Source organism: Parus major, chromosome 24, assembly GCF_001522545.3.
Source record: "Parus major isolate Abel chromosome 24, Parus_major1.1, whole genome shotgun sequence".
Lineage (NCBI taxonomy): Eukaryota > Metazoa > Chordata > Aves > Passeriformes > Paridae > Parus > Parus major.
This window is the reverse complement of record NC_031792.1, coordinates 4,809,245-4,824,342: the sequence shown is the minus strand read 5'-3', so window position 1 is coordinate 4,824,342 and position 15,098 is coordinate 4,809,245. Positions and strand designations below refer to the sequence as shown.

The 15,098-nt window shown below is 40.8% G+C and overlaps 1 protein-coding gene across 5 annotated transcripts in view; it reads right to left on the bottom strand.

Annotated features, from left to right (window-relative positions):
* Positions 1–214: 214 nt before the first annotated feature.
* ZBTB44 (zinc finger and BTB domain containing 44) overlaps positions 215–15,098 on the bottom strand; it is a 37,031-nt gene continuing 22,147 nt past the window's right edge. For 3 of the 5 annotated variants that reach the window (XM_015649813.1, XM_015649814.3, XM_033519660.1), the window contains 4 exons: positions 14,943–15,027; positions 10,013–10,176; positions 7,503–7,803; positions 215–5,445 (listed from right to left, as the gene is read on the bottom strand). In XM_015649813.1, the coding sequence (XP_015505299.1) occupies positions 5,163–5,445; positions 7,503–7,803; positions 10,013–10,176; positions 14,943–15,027 (833 nt within the window). In that variant the 3' untranslated portion in view covers positions 215–5,162. The remainder of the gene's footprint in view (positions 5,446–7,502; positions 7,804–10,012; positions 10,177–14,942; positions 15,028–15,098) is intronic. The other 2 variants (XM_015649816.1, XM_015649817.1) reach the window with 2 other exon arrangements.

Genomic DNA, 15,098 nt, shown 5'->3' with positions numbered 1-15,098 from the left:
GTTAATTTTGTTTTAAACTACCTTTCTCCCAGTGGCAGCTCCAGCACCAGCGAGTTCTCCTCATATCAGCTATTTTGGCACTCGTTATAAGCAAAGTTGTAAGAGAATGTAGCTCAAGGGACAGAGCTGCACCTTCTCACTCAAAGTCCAAGTTACTCTGTTGTACTGCAAGGCAAACTCTGGCAGAGTTAAATAACGACACAAAGCGAAGATATACTCCATAAAACATTAATATTTTAATGAAAAATCTTAGCTTCATGTTTCTATCCAAAGACACTCAAAACTAGTTTTTCTCCCCCCTTAATTTTGACCTATAATGGGACCAGTTTGGAGATTTATTTTTTTTTGTATTTTGGAACTTTTTTTTTAAAGATTAAACAACCAGGCTAGCAAAAAGTTACCCAATACATACTTTTCTTATATCAAACAAGCTAGTATTTCAATACAATGTAACTATACAGAATATATACATTACACATATGATCACAAAGCAAACACTACAGGCTCAGAACAGATTTGAAAAAACATGATATTCACATTGATTACAATAACTCTAAAAATGATTGTAACGTTGAAACGGCACTTAGTTTACAAAAAAAGTCACAAAAATATATATAGCCACCAAGAACTATGGTTCCTGAAAAATACTAATAGCCAGATAGTATTATATAAAATGTGAAGTGTATTTAAACATCGTATACATTAAAAAACAAAACCAAAACCCAAAACCAATTCTGTTAGGTCAATAAACATGCCAAGTAATCTAGCTGTGGCCAGCATCAACAAGAGAAGCTGTACTGTGGATGAGATGATGACTGGATATACGGCTGGTGACTGGAGACTGGCACAGTTAAGGGGGTTTCACTGGTACTAAAATGCACAAAGAAGCCCAACAATAATTTAATTCACATTTTTTTTTCCCTCCAGCTTCCGCTTTTCCCTCTTTGGGGTTTCACCATGGGGCAGCACCTTGAGTGAAGGCACTGCAGGAACAGAGCAAGGAAGCTGTCCAAGGACTTGGTGTAGCCAGGGTTACAGGTCAGAATATCAAAAGCATGCATCAGCTAAATGAATGGTGAAACAAAATCACTCTTCTGGGGACTTCAGCAACCCTCAGGAAGACTGTAGGTACAGTTGCCACAGGCTGGCAGCACCAGATTCCACTTTGTTATTTTAGTGCAACCAGATTTGTAGGTGAGACCTGTGGGACACGGAGTTACTGAGCTAGCACACACAGAGTGAACGAAAACCCAGAGCAGAAAGTACTGTTGCACTAAAAAAATTCACATTTGTTTCTTTTATGGTACATTTCCTCAAATACTTGGAACCCACTCTATTTACCAGGTACCTCTGATGTGGCTGAGGCACTGTCTGGCCTTGAACCCTCTTACCTGCCATCACGATGCTATGGGATTTATTATGTCTAGAGTTGGAGATGAGAACCCTCCAAAACAGGATTTCACCTTGTGAGCAAAACTCGAACATAACCGGCCTGAATGAAAATCAGCTATTTTCCATATTCTGATGGTGTGGAAGTTGCAATGGATGTAGGAGCAGCAGGTGCTCCTCCATCTGAATTCTCTCATCCCTGCAGGGTGCACAAAGCTCCTGCTGGATTTGCATATAAAATGCTTCCTGGTTTGTCTCTGGGAGAGACCAGCACTCATCTCAGCGCTCCCACACCCTGGGCTGCAGGGTGGAACCAGCGACCAAGAAGCGCCTGAAGCCCTCGTATAAAAACCTTAAACCATAGCTTAAAAACAATAAAATTTCATCCCGCAGGGGACATATAGGGATCATAGTCTTAGAAAATATATTTGACTGCATTGGCAGCTATTACTTTTTAAAAAAGTTTAAATTCACACCTTTTAGACTCAGAATCCATGTGAACCCAGAACCATTTTCAATAACCGAGTCTACTGATCTCTCAGTATGAGAGACTTGACCGTGGTCTCTGCGAGCCTGACAACTGAACTCCAGCTGTGGGAAACACCACTCGTGGCTGACTCTGCTTGGAGCACGAGGGCTGAACCTCATCAACCCTGACCCTTGTCAAAGCAGACACAGAAATGCATACTAAATAATGGATTTTTTGGGGGGAGGAGGGAAAAAAACCAAAGAAGAAATAAGAAAATGCATCCTAGAATTCAAAACGCTCTGATAATGTACTGAAGGAAATTTATGTTTTAGGTTTAATCCCAAGTGTAGTTTAAGGCAAGTTTTTTTTCTGTTTTCGTTATCTCTCTTGCTCTGTTTGGAATCCAAGCACATTAGCAACATAAATTGTTTTAAGATGTCCTGTGTTTTTACATCTCTCTTGTGAAGAACACCAGCATTTCAAAGAACTGAACACTTCCAACAAGTTAGAGAGGAGAAATAAAGCAGTGTTTGCATTTAAACTGTATTCATTTCTATGGAGAAAAGAGATATTAACAAGAAACAATTACAGACAGGAAAATTAACAAGTAAACCCAACCCTAAACCAACCAAACAAAATCCTCCAAGAACTCTATTGTTCCTCCAGTTGAACCAGATTGGAAAGTGAGAGCTAAATTAAGATGTTACCCAGAGATAAGGAAGTTGAAAAGATAATGTGTAACATACAATGCAATGAATAATGAACCCCAGGCCTTGCCTTGTACCTCAGTGTTAATGTTCCTTATTTCTTTTCAAGGAAGAACAGATCAGAGCTATAAAGGCTTTGTAACTTTCCCCCTTCTCTTTGGTATTCTGAAAGCAATTTGCCTTCTGACTCAAAATTTTAAGTCTTAAAAATCCAATATCCAGATATGTCTATGGTGTATTTGTACCTTCTCACCAATGAACTCTTTAGCAAAATATTTCAGGGATGAAAATGATCAGATTCTAATGATCAGATTATGTCCTCCACCTCATACCTGACCACCTTTGATTATTACATCTCTGCAGCCAGGAAATGTGCTTTGGGTGAAGCACTTTTCAGAACATGAATCACAAAGGACTCTCATTTACCTGCATAAGACATCAGGAAAAAGAGAAAATGCTGTATTTGAGTTCAGTGTCGTAGCCCTCTAGTTCAGAATAAAGCTCAGCAAAAGCATTGTCTTGTCTCACTGGCTTCTCAGAGAAATCAGAAGTGGAAGAGAAATGGTCTCTAAATTCAGCTCATCAACAGGCACTGGGCTATTTCACAGTACAGCAGCCCAGAAAAAGCATTTCTCCTTCAAGCCCTTTTAAGAATCCTCACAAAGGTAGATATAATCAAGACTGAATTGCAGCACAGAACTTCTTTGCAGCAGGTTTCTAAAATACCCTTTGGGTCTGGTGGAGAAACCTCATTCCAGCAACTTGGAAAGTACTTCAATCCCAACTGTTTTCCCTCTATTTAACTAAAATATGTGGGTTTTACCTGAAAGGAGAAAAATTGCTAAAGTCACTGAAACCCTTTAAACTCTTTCCAAAGGTCAAGAAACTTTTTTCCTTACAAAAGATGGCTATTAATAGAAAGAACTCAGACCCAGAGAGTATTAGAGCTGCCTAGGCTGACTGAATACAAATTGATGTGCAATATAATACGACTTTTGTGTCTTCTGTTTCTTCAGGAGCAACTTTCTCTATTGGTTCCATTTCCTCCTCATGTTTGCATAAAACAAATCCGGCCAGAAAACAACAATTTACAAAAAACAAGACCCAAAAGTAAGGGAGTATATAATGCCTTTGGAATACTGAGATCAAGCAATACCTACTCACTCAGCACATCATCTGTAGGCTGTGGGTATTTGGCATCAAACACTGAGTTAACTTCAGAAGCTGTAAGAAAAATCACAAATCTCCTAATGTACTTCCTAATTTAGGTTTCAAAGCAGTACTTGAGCCCAAAGAGCCCTGACCAAACAAGACTCACTGCTCTGAAAATCCCACACTCTCCATTTGTAGCTTTTTCTAAATATGGAAAAACAAAATTGCAAATATTTTCAGTTTATTGCTTGCTTGAGCTGTGTGTGTAGCTGGAGTAATGGCCTTTAATAAACCGAGCTGGCAAGGATTTAAAGTGTTTTGAAACAGGAACAATTCATCATTGCTCTATAGGCTTTTTGTAAACAACCCCCCTGTTGGTTAGAAAGTTGTCCTTAGAGAGAATAAATTGCTTGTTTTGTCCAAAACAGGCTAATAAAAATCTCTGAAACTATACATACATATGTATAAACAAAAAAAATGTGCAATAATGCACAAAAGAGCTTATTTTTTTCCGGTCTGTAAACTCCCTCTAGCTAGCTCTCAGCTTAGTAAAAATACAGTGTGTACGTGAGGGGGCAATGATCAGAACTGCAAATAATCTGGCTGTGGTTTAAGAATTTCAGTTTGGGAAAATGTTCATTTTCCTTTGTGGTTCCCCATCTACAGACAGATACAGTCAGGAGATATTTGTCAGGCTTGCATGGCCAAACACTTTTCCATCGTTCCCAATTCCTGGTGCACCTTTAGACTTTCCAGGCCTCACCTCAGCTGGGCAGATCTGTTTAGGCTATTTGATCAAGCAGTTTCTAAAAGGACTGGAATAGAAGAAGTAGGAATACCTGGCATTCATCTGGGCTGGACAGGGATTGTGTGTTTTGAAGAAGTGTGTGACTGTTCCTTTCAAAACCTCTCACCATTTCCAAGCACAGGGCACAGTAAGGGCTTTGAAAAACAGCAGGCACATATAGGAAGTGTCACTTCTTTATGCAGAAGATTAAAGCATCCACTCAAAACTAGTCAAAACTGTTCAATCATGGTTTCCAATGCATCCCTTTGTTTATCATTTAAAAAAGGTTTCCTCTGATTTCTTTCCCTTAACCAGAGGGCCTGCAGAAGCAAGAGAAACTTAATGAGCTGTTCTAACTGTGGAAGAAGGAATAGTTAAAGTGATCTGAATCAGTTGTTCTTCTTTAGAAGTATATCACAGCTTCCATGATGTTCTGACAAGATCTTTTTTTGTGCAATCAGTCTTAAATATTTTCACAGAAGTGATCATTCAGTCATGAAAAATAATGTAACATCTGTCGCAGTTCTCAGTTTAAAGCGTAGCTTACAAAGTAAAAAGGGGAAAATCTCCCCACTTTTTGTTTAAAAAAATTAAATTAAAATGTACAGGACCAAACACAGGCACTTTCCAAAGAACAAAAATGAAACCAAACCATGAATTATTCGATAGTAATAGATGACAGCTCCGGTTTTGGAGGGTCACCCGCGGCTGCCTCAGCAGTGGCGTTAGTCTTTGGCTGCTCTGGCACATCTTCTTCCTTCTCTGCCAACCCACCCAGAGACCCCAAGGGGAAAGTGCTTTCACAATTCTGAGTTGACGACACCTGTGAAATGACAGGCATTTGGACAGAAGAGTTGCTTTCAAAGCCATGCTCCCCTAGCTCATACTGCCCGAGGGTCTCCTCTTGTTCCTGGTTTAAGTAGTCCGGTACTAGGAAGTCACTGGAAGAGGGTAAAGGACAGAAGAGAAATGTCATTTCTCACACCATGGAATCAGCTCCATCACACAAGCTACACACTGCATTGACAGAGAACAAAGGTACTCATTTCACACTGGCCAAGATCATGGCACTGACATACTCCACTAAGCACCATAACCTGGTTCTCATTCCCACACACAGAATTTATTCAATGGCATCTATTTCGCATCTGTATTTCCTACACAGCAACTTCTTTTTATTAGATTGTATCACCTTGATGAGAATGCAAGTTAATGTCTGGAACACATTTGGCACTGAAAACCTCATTGAAGAAAAGGGAGCACTCAGGCTTTAAAAATAGAAACAAAAACGAGTTCAGCACTGGCAAAACGTGGCCTTTTCCATGTCTGAGGTACAACATCCCCCAGAGCAGCAGCAGGACTGCCCTCCAAGTGGGCAGGCTGGAACCAGAGGCACAAGGTGAGGCAGCTGAAGGCAGAGGAAGCTGCCAGCTGCAGTGGGGGCTGTGATCCTGACACGTATCTCACTCCTGAGAAAAGAATGGAATTGCACTTCCTTCCCCTTTTAATCCTTTCTGGACAACTATGCACTCTTAACAGCTGAGGGCTGAGTGGATCCAAAGAAAACCTATCAAACGCTCCAGTTGTATTTTCAGAGCATGAGGATGTAACAAAAATAAATTTCTTTGCAAGTTTTCAGCACCAGACATGAAGTTTGTAGTTGAGACAAGTATATACATATATCACATATCAGCACGTTTGTATGCCTTGGTTCACCTGGCAATGCCTCAGTTCAAAGAAATCCTTAAATGACAGCAGCATTCACTGCTCCAACCCAAACTCACAGCCAGCTCTGCTAAACCTTGTGTTTGTCAAATCAGACTGAAGGAAGGGCTATAAGCAACTAAAATCATACTCTTGAACATGACTTGAATTTGCTGACAACAAAGCAGTGCTTACCACAACCAGGGCACCACCCTGCAGGGTTTATGCTCCAGTTTTGGCACAAGAGCCAGGAACAAGAACAGCATAAGCCCACAGATATGAAGCACTTGTACTTTTAAACAATATTCTGCTGAAAGAACAGTGACAGTCTTTCCTGCTTTGTTTTTCAATTTTTTTTTTGTCCTACATCACTTCTGAGTTAATCAGACAGAACAAAATACTCAAAATGTTTATTATGGGAAAAAGAATAATGTCTGGAAATCAGGAGAGGTGGGATTGGGATGCTGTAACATTCAGAACACACCTCTTTTGCATTGCTGAGGGCAGATGACTTATACACACCAAGCTGCACTCTCCCTATAGATTTAAGAGCTGGAAGACCTTCCTGTGTTCAGTTTCTCTCATCCAACTTTTGTATTTTCTATCTCAAATTCCAACATTACATTTGTATCAATGAGAGAATACAGCGCTTGTCTGATACCTCAGAACTCTTTTAATAGTCTTTAGCAGTGCATTTGTGAGATATGCCAAGCCTTTTGTGCCCTGATAAAAAATGTCCAAGTGGCCCTTACTATTTCCAAAGCTATTATCCTAATCATTTAGTAATGTTATCTGGGAAATGAGAAAGGAGAAGGTCTGGAGTAATGCAAACTTTCCACAGTGTTAAGCAAGCACTTAAAACGAAGTAGGAAGTCTGTGCCCTATGAAAGTGAACAGGCTACGTACAAGATTTTGAAAAGCAAATCAATATCAAATCACAGATCCTGTAGGACAGAACACTATGGCTTCACACCATTGGCCTGGCCACAGATACTACTGAAAAGAGAAATTAAATAACCCAGAACCAGCCTCTGCATATCACTGGATTCTTCAGTAGCCTCCTATATAGCTCCCATGCTGTAAGACAGATCAGATACAACAGAGAGTGGAGCAGGAATCAATCTGACTGGAATTAGCTGGCAACCTGATGAGAGGCACAGCAGGCTGCCCTGAAAGCAGGAAATGATCATCTAAGGAAAAAAAAGCAAAAAAAAGCAGAAAAAAAGGAAAAAAAAAAAAAGCAAAAAAAAGAAAAAAGCAAGTTTCCCTGTTAGGTTTTTGCTGTGCACCTCACCTGCTCTGGAAGTAGTTTGCTAGCTCTGATGCTTCATGGTTCAAGCTCCTCAGGTGAACGATTAAATTTCCAGAGTTGGTGAACATGGCGCCGCATGTTTTGCACTCGTAAATCCGAGGCTTGCGGATAATGTGCCGGGAAACCCGCATGTGGTGTTTATATTCCCCGAAGGAAGTGAAAGTGGCACTACATATCTGGCACCGGAAACAGCGTTTACCTTCGTGCTTCAGGCGATGCATCTTGAGCGAGTAAGCTCGGGTGAACTTTTTCCCACAGCGGTCACACTGAAAGGGTTTAATGCCTGTGGAAGAGAGAGCGCAAACACGTTCACCTTGTGCAGCCACAGCTCAGGGGTAAAATCCTCCCAGAGTGCTACAGCACAGGGACAGCAGCTGTAGGTGGTCACAGCAAAGCCCTGTTTGAGGAAGAGATTCTCTGTTAACTTTAAAAAGGCAGAAACAATTAGAGCAGAGCTGCGCTCCCTCAGTAACAGCCTCCGAGAAATCTCATGGCTGTGACCTGTCCCGAGGCTCCTTCCCCACGCTTTAAATGGAACACAAGCCCCCGTGGATTAAAGATCCCCAGGCACAGCCAACAAGGACCTGATGCTGCAGTTGTCTCCAGTGCCTTTGAACTCCTTTGATCTCGGCAGATTCTTGTGCCAGACTGGTTCCCAACAATGCAATTATCAGCCTACCCTTAATTGCCGTGTTTTTTTCTGGCTGCCTTTGGCCTCGGAGAAGTGCTCTGGCAAGGGGACTGTGTGCACACAGACACCCCTGTAAGGCAGCAGGAATGGTGATAAAAGGGGCACTAGGAGCCTTTATATTGCGTGGGAACCTTGTTGGACAGGACTTTTCGGCAACTTTGCATGACAGACAGCTCTCTAAGACAGTTGAGCTTCATGCCTCTCATTTTTTTTTCTTGTATTAATTTAGAAACTCAGTTCCTATCAAATTTTTGATTTCTTTCCCTAAAACATGTGAGCTCTGCAACATGTTGCAGTGGCTGAGTGTGCAGTCACACAAACAGAACTATTACAATGTAGAAGTCTGAGTCACCAAAACCTTTAGATTTAATAAAAAGTCTGAACTCCAGAAAGTGGGAAAATCCAAACATGAGGCTAAGAATCTGGAATATGGAGCTCTATTCATAATAGGGCTGTCAAGGAATAGAAAAGATTTTTTCAGAAGGCTGAATGTGCATCAGGCCTGGCTGTTAATTCCCCCAGTCTTTCACTCTACTTTCCTTACTTTCAAAGCAGGAGGTGAACTTTTAATTGAGGGTTTTTAGACAGAGAAAGCTGTAGTTAAGGTTACACTGAAACGCCCTGTTAAGCATGTGAAAACAAGTTAATAAACTGGAATATGGTCTGGTGGAGCTCAAACTTTTCACGCTTTCCTACTATGCAAGGGCACCTATTTCCTCTGGTAGTTTGAGGGAAATCTCTTTAGCCATTTTGCTCATGTGAAAACACTTTCAACATTTACAAGCTTTGAGAGTTCTTTTGCATGTCAATTATTCTAAACCAGCTATTCAAATCTCTCAACTTTACCCAGGGGTTGGCAGTTGACAGGTTGGCCAGAGATGCTTTGCTGTCAGATTTTAACAACAGGCTTGGGATCATTTTGCACCTGATATGCCCACAGAATTTGCTTTTTCAAGTATTAAACACATATCTGGTTATTTTGCTTGAAAGGATTCAACAAATAATTGTTGATGGGGAAAAAAATTGGACCTTGTCAGTTGTGGCTGCTCTGTCCCAGAATGGTTCAGCCTCTGTATGCAGATAAGAGTCAGACTCAAACCAGGAGATGCTAAACCATGAGGCTTTGTGCCCAAGTGCAACAACCCTTCAATATTCCCTTTATTCCCTCAAATGTCAATGTTATTGCCACGTAATGCTGACAGGTCTTGAAAACACCAACAGCAAATACATTGGGGAGTTCATGCTTGGTTAGAAATCAAACTGTATTTGGGGAGCAAGGCCCAGAGGAAGAATTCACATAAACCTTTGTGCTACCTGCAGGAGCTAAATCAATTATCAAACCAATTCAGTTGTCCTGCAATCCCTCCAAAAAGTCTGAGATCCCAAGGCACACAACCTTCCTCAATGCAAGGACATAGATACTTGCTTATGGCTTCAAGCTTCCTCTGAAACACAGCAGAGAATTACAACATGGCAGAGGAAGAATTTCAATCTACTTCTTTAGGGCAATAAAAGGGCCAAGTATACTTTATTTCATCTCAGATATTTTTCATGAAAATTACTTATCCTGATGAGTTCCAGGCAATCAGGTTTTTTTTCAGTCCACACAAATGCTAATCATCCACGAGCACAACTATCAGTCAGACTCCAGGGATCAAGACAAGCGAGACAAACCTCTACCCAGCCTTTCTGAAATCAACTCTCAAGCACTTGGCAAGTGAAGTGAAAGAGCTGCATTATTACAATTGCTGCAGAGCGAGGTTGTGAGTCAGGAATTGTGGGGAACAGGGGTGTTTCTTACCTGAGTGGATAAGCATGTGTTGTTTTAGGTTCTGAATGCGAGTGAAGCGCACCCCGCACGTGGGACACTGAAAGGGTCTGTCGGGACCGTTTGGGCTGGGCCTCTCTGTGCTGCTGGTGGAAGGAGCAATGTAGAGTTGGTAGGGATACTGAACGTTCTCCAGACTACAAAATAAAAAGGCACTGATTTACAAACAAGCCAGAGAAATGACCCATGAAGCCTCGTCTCTGAAAATCTGAACCTTGAGCATTTTCATGTGAGAAGGAAGAGACTTTTCTGCTGAAATCTCCATTTATTCTGGAAATCTCTGGGTCCATAACAATGTGTCTGATCTGCACCTGAAGTCTTACAGTCACTGACACTGCACATCTGAACACAGCCAGGGAATAAGCTCAGAATTCTGTTTCTTTGGGCAACAGACCTGAGCACAACGGCAAACTGAACGTTATTTTCCAGGCGTGGGCATTTTCTCCAGCACATTGATGACTTGCAATCACTAAACAGTCCCTGAGGAAGAGTTTATAGAGCTGAGCAAATGAAAAGCAAAGGAGTATTTTGCAGCTTCAGTGATATTTGCAAATGAAATTAAAGCAAATTAATTTTTCATCTCAATCCAAGTTTCATCAACAAATAGTATCTACAATTGAATATTTCTAAGTTTAAAATATTAATCTAATGAAGCAATAGTTGCTCCTTGTCTGATTCAAAGAGCTCCATGAACAGAGCTCCAGTGCTGTGTTTAAAAAACAGCACACGGACTGCAATAAGGAACGATTTAACTTTCAAAGTAATTTATTTAAAACCGACTAATTGCTCCTCCATAGCCTCCAGCTGCAGACTGTTTAAGGGAACTGTAGTGCTCTAATCCAAGTCCTCTGGCAAGGAACTTGCTAAAGGGCACAGTGAAATAGGAAGAAACCTGCTGGTACAAACATGGGAACAACAGGGTTTGTACTTACCTGGGGTTTCCCCTCCCTGAGGAGATCTGGATTTTTGGTGAAACAGCCACTTCAGCTGCTCCCAGCCTGCTGAAAGATCAGCCATCACTGGCAGCAGGGAACTGCTCTGACCCTGACTGTTCATTCCGTGGCCAGCACATTGCAACTTTAGCTTTATTCAGCTGTAAGGTCTGAAATGGCCTGAGAAAAGATGCAATGAGGTCTCCTCACAGTCAGAAAGTTTTCCTAACTGAGGAAATCCTTCTGCTGCTCTGCTTCCCCCTCAATCCCAGAGGGCTGGCTTCAGGGTTATGCTGGATTTGGGGATTTCTAGCACTCACACAAATGAAACATGCACTTTGCACAAATACAGTTTCCTTGATATTATAAAAAAATCCACAGAGCAGTTCAGCACAGGAGGGCAAGAACTAGGATCATCTCTTTAAAATCAACATTTAATCTGTCTTTACTCTAGAAAAGGATGTCACTACAACTCTGAGGACAGAGTATCTGAACTCTGAGTGCAGAATTCTCAGCAGCAGAAGTTCCAGTTGTAAAATTTATCTGGAGAGAGAGCACCAGGTACCTCTTGATACACCCAAGATTAAAGAGTTTCCTGTAGGAGTTTAGTATCAGTCAGTCTGTAAAACCCATCAGGATTTCTGATCTCACATGACACTGGAGGAAGAATTGCACCAAAGAAGAAATTTTATTGTCCTTGAGTTTTTATACACAGTAGGGTCCCAAAGCTGTGGAAAACAGAGATTCTGACAGACCTGTTGATCTGTGATAAAGGGAATATTTGCAAGAGCACAGTCACTAGCTCCTGTCCTGGGCCTGGCAGAATGGAGCTCTTTGCCATCTTGGGGTCTAAAAAAAGGCAACTGAGGCTTTTTGAAATAAGTGAAGGTATTTTAAACATGGGTTCTGATATTATAACCAAATTCCTGACCAACTCTGGCACTCCACTTCCTTTTTTATACACAGAGTGTGCTCAAATAAGAATAACATTTGGGTTTTGTGACAACAAAGAATTTCATCTTCTACTGACGTGTTCCTTAGGTCCAGCCTCCCTTACTCCTGCATTAGGGGACTGTGAGGAGGCACAGGCTCGTTGTGCTCCTGGAGCTTTCTCAGGAGTTCTCTCAGGAGTTTTCTCTCAAAGTAGGGCAGGAATCAGGAGCCAGAGCTCTCCTTTTGTTTCCAGCTTTCTCAGGCTCGCTCACCCTCCACGCCTGTGCCACCTCCTCTGCCCCTGGAGGAGAAGTGCTATGGGTACAACTCCACAGAAGAAATTGAAAATAAAGTTTGGTTTTTTAATTCATACATCTTTCATGATGAGGAGGGCTGATTAAAGCAGATCTAATGGGAATCATGAGGCTCTCCAGCTATCAGTGCCTGGCTTGTCTTTTCCCATGCTCACACTGCCAGCAGGGTGAAATACCTATTTGGTGACATAGCACCATGAAGAGATTATATTTGAAACACTATTAGATTGTCTCTCCCCTGCTTCTTTTTCCCCACATTTACTTAATTTTTCATGGCTTTCAATTTGTGATCAAGGTGGCACTTAACAGTTGAGATTTGTCTGTCTAGTACCAGCTACATAGAGAGGTTTCAAATGTTTGCACTGAAATATCCTACCTGCATTTTTTCTTCTTTTCACCCTGAGACTATTTACATATTTAACTATGTAGAAGTAAACTCTGACAAACATGAATGCCAAAATGCCAGTGAACCTAGAAATGTTCATTTTTTGCAAATAACAATTATTTTAGAGAAGTGGAGGTTCTCATTCTGTTGGTTCAGAAAGACCTTTTATAACTTTTATAACTGAGCAGCTCCTTTTTAAGTGCAGCCACAAACTGATACAGACCAACTGTTAAAGCAGGCAAGACTAGAAAAGTGAATAACAATCCAAATGTGAAATATCAAAGAAATAATAAATAGATACTTATTATATTAATATAAATAGACACTGTGGAGCAGTAATTTTAATACTTAAAGATTCCTGTGTGCCCATTAAGCTGACAACAATTACATGTGACGTAGTGTTTATGAAACACTGATTATGCAGGAGGCCAAATTAATGATGTTAATTATTTAATACAGAAACTCAAGAGATAAGACATCTTAGTTTTTGAAATTTTTATGATTCTTTCTGCAGTGACACAGATATAATACTGAGATACCTTTAGAAGGACTAGTCTTTTCCTTTGTTTTAGAAATAGAAATGTAATATACAACATAGACTTAAAGGTGCATGAAACACTCAAAAAGTGTGGGAGGGAAATTTTCTCCATCTGTACAATGCATTGTTTTTTTTTGATCCAGCTAGAGAAACATGTTTCATTTTATTCAGAATTTTTATGCCCCCAAAACTGTGTGCCCAAACTGCTGCTCAGTGAATGACAGGCCATATTTATGTTATTTATGCTGTGTCCATCCCATGCTTGAAATGGGAATTTAAGTTTAACCCTACACTGTCCCAGTGGACTTGAATGCACTGACAAGACAAACACACATACACCCCTGAAAGGAAACTGCTTAGGTCTTGGAAGCACCATTTTACATATTTAACTGGTTCTTGGAATAAGAACATTCTTGACACTTTCATTTGTATTTATAAAATAAATCACCTGGTAGAAAGCTTTAGTCCTGGAGCCTAAAACCCCCACGACTCTTAGTTCACTTGTAGCTATTGAGAAAAGGTGCAAATTGTAGTTAATTTTGCTGATACTTCTGTCACTCTGAGACTAATTATTTTCAAACTGGTGCATAAACTAAGGTAAAAACTCTTTCCTTCTCTGCATGGAAGAGATATTTTAGTGGGAATTTTCAGGTGTTTAAAGACTTTTTTATCTCCTGAATTTTCTATGCAGTTTGTGCTGAAGCTCTGCAGTTTTATAGGAAACTTCTGAAACAATCCACTGCTGAAAATACGTGTGTCACTTGACTTCAGAATTACAGGTTTAAAAGCCTGGATTAGTTCAAGTGCAACATGTGCTCCTACTATTAATTCAACCCTCAAGTGCTGGGTGTTATTTTTATACACAGGTTTGTTAGCAGATAGATAAAATCTTCCATGTCATCCAAAAAGTCTTATCTAAGCAGTTATTTTCCCTTTTTAAGGGAGGTGGGACACATTTGAGATGGAAATGACAGGAAAGATTTTATGAGCTATGAAAATGCACCTCTTGGTTATTATCTCTATAGGAAGCTTCTCATGACAGAGTTTCTGGAACAACTTCCAAAGGTTCACACTTCTTCCTCAGACCCATTTGTCTTACAAACCCCTGCAAACACCAGTTTGGAAAAATGTGCTTTAGAGAGGGACTAGCTAAGAACTGGAAGTCAGAGCAGCTGAGAGCAGCCCTGTGTGCCATGTGTGGGTACCTCACTAACAGAACTCCGATGTCTTTGACCAAACAGACCCGGTTTAGTTTGGTTTTCTCTGCCAGCTTTCCCTTATAAAGGATTCCTTTAATAAATCACTCAGCTCAGCACAGCAAAAGCCTGCTAAATATTTACAGTAAGTGCCACACAGCATCTTGGTAAGAAGCTACAGGCAGAAAGTTTGGGAGAAGAGATTTAAGGCTGCTCCGCCTCTCCTGTGGCTTGCAGCAGTGAGGCCTGGTGAAGTCAGAGCTAGGTCCTTGTTTTTGTTGCTTTAGCATGCATGTTTCATATAGAGGTTTAATTAAAATTTATTAATAAAGAGCAATGATGAAGAAACAGCAGGAACAGCACTATCTTTCTTCACCAGTGCTGCCTGGAAATAGATAGGAAACAAAAAGCAACGAGTAAGCAGATTCTGACTTTCATCACCTACATTCCTCTAAAGCATCTGCTCCTCCAGGCACTGATTGTACTTTGATCAACACGGAGAACTTGATGTAGAAACAACTGAACATTGTGGGATTAAGGCTGGGGAGGTTAATTACAGCACAGCACTTGGTGCAGAGCACTTTGCACACCGGGTTGGTACATACCGATCATCATCGTCTGCATGAGCGTTAGTGCCAGAGGTGCTTTGGAGTGTGGGCAATCCCTCTGTAACCCCCTCATCTATTGAGCCTAGGCAAAGAAAAAAGGGCAATTTAATGCAAATAACTGTTCAAAAAGAGGTTGGGTGGCAGGTAAATACA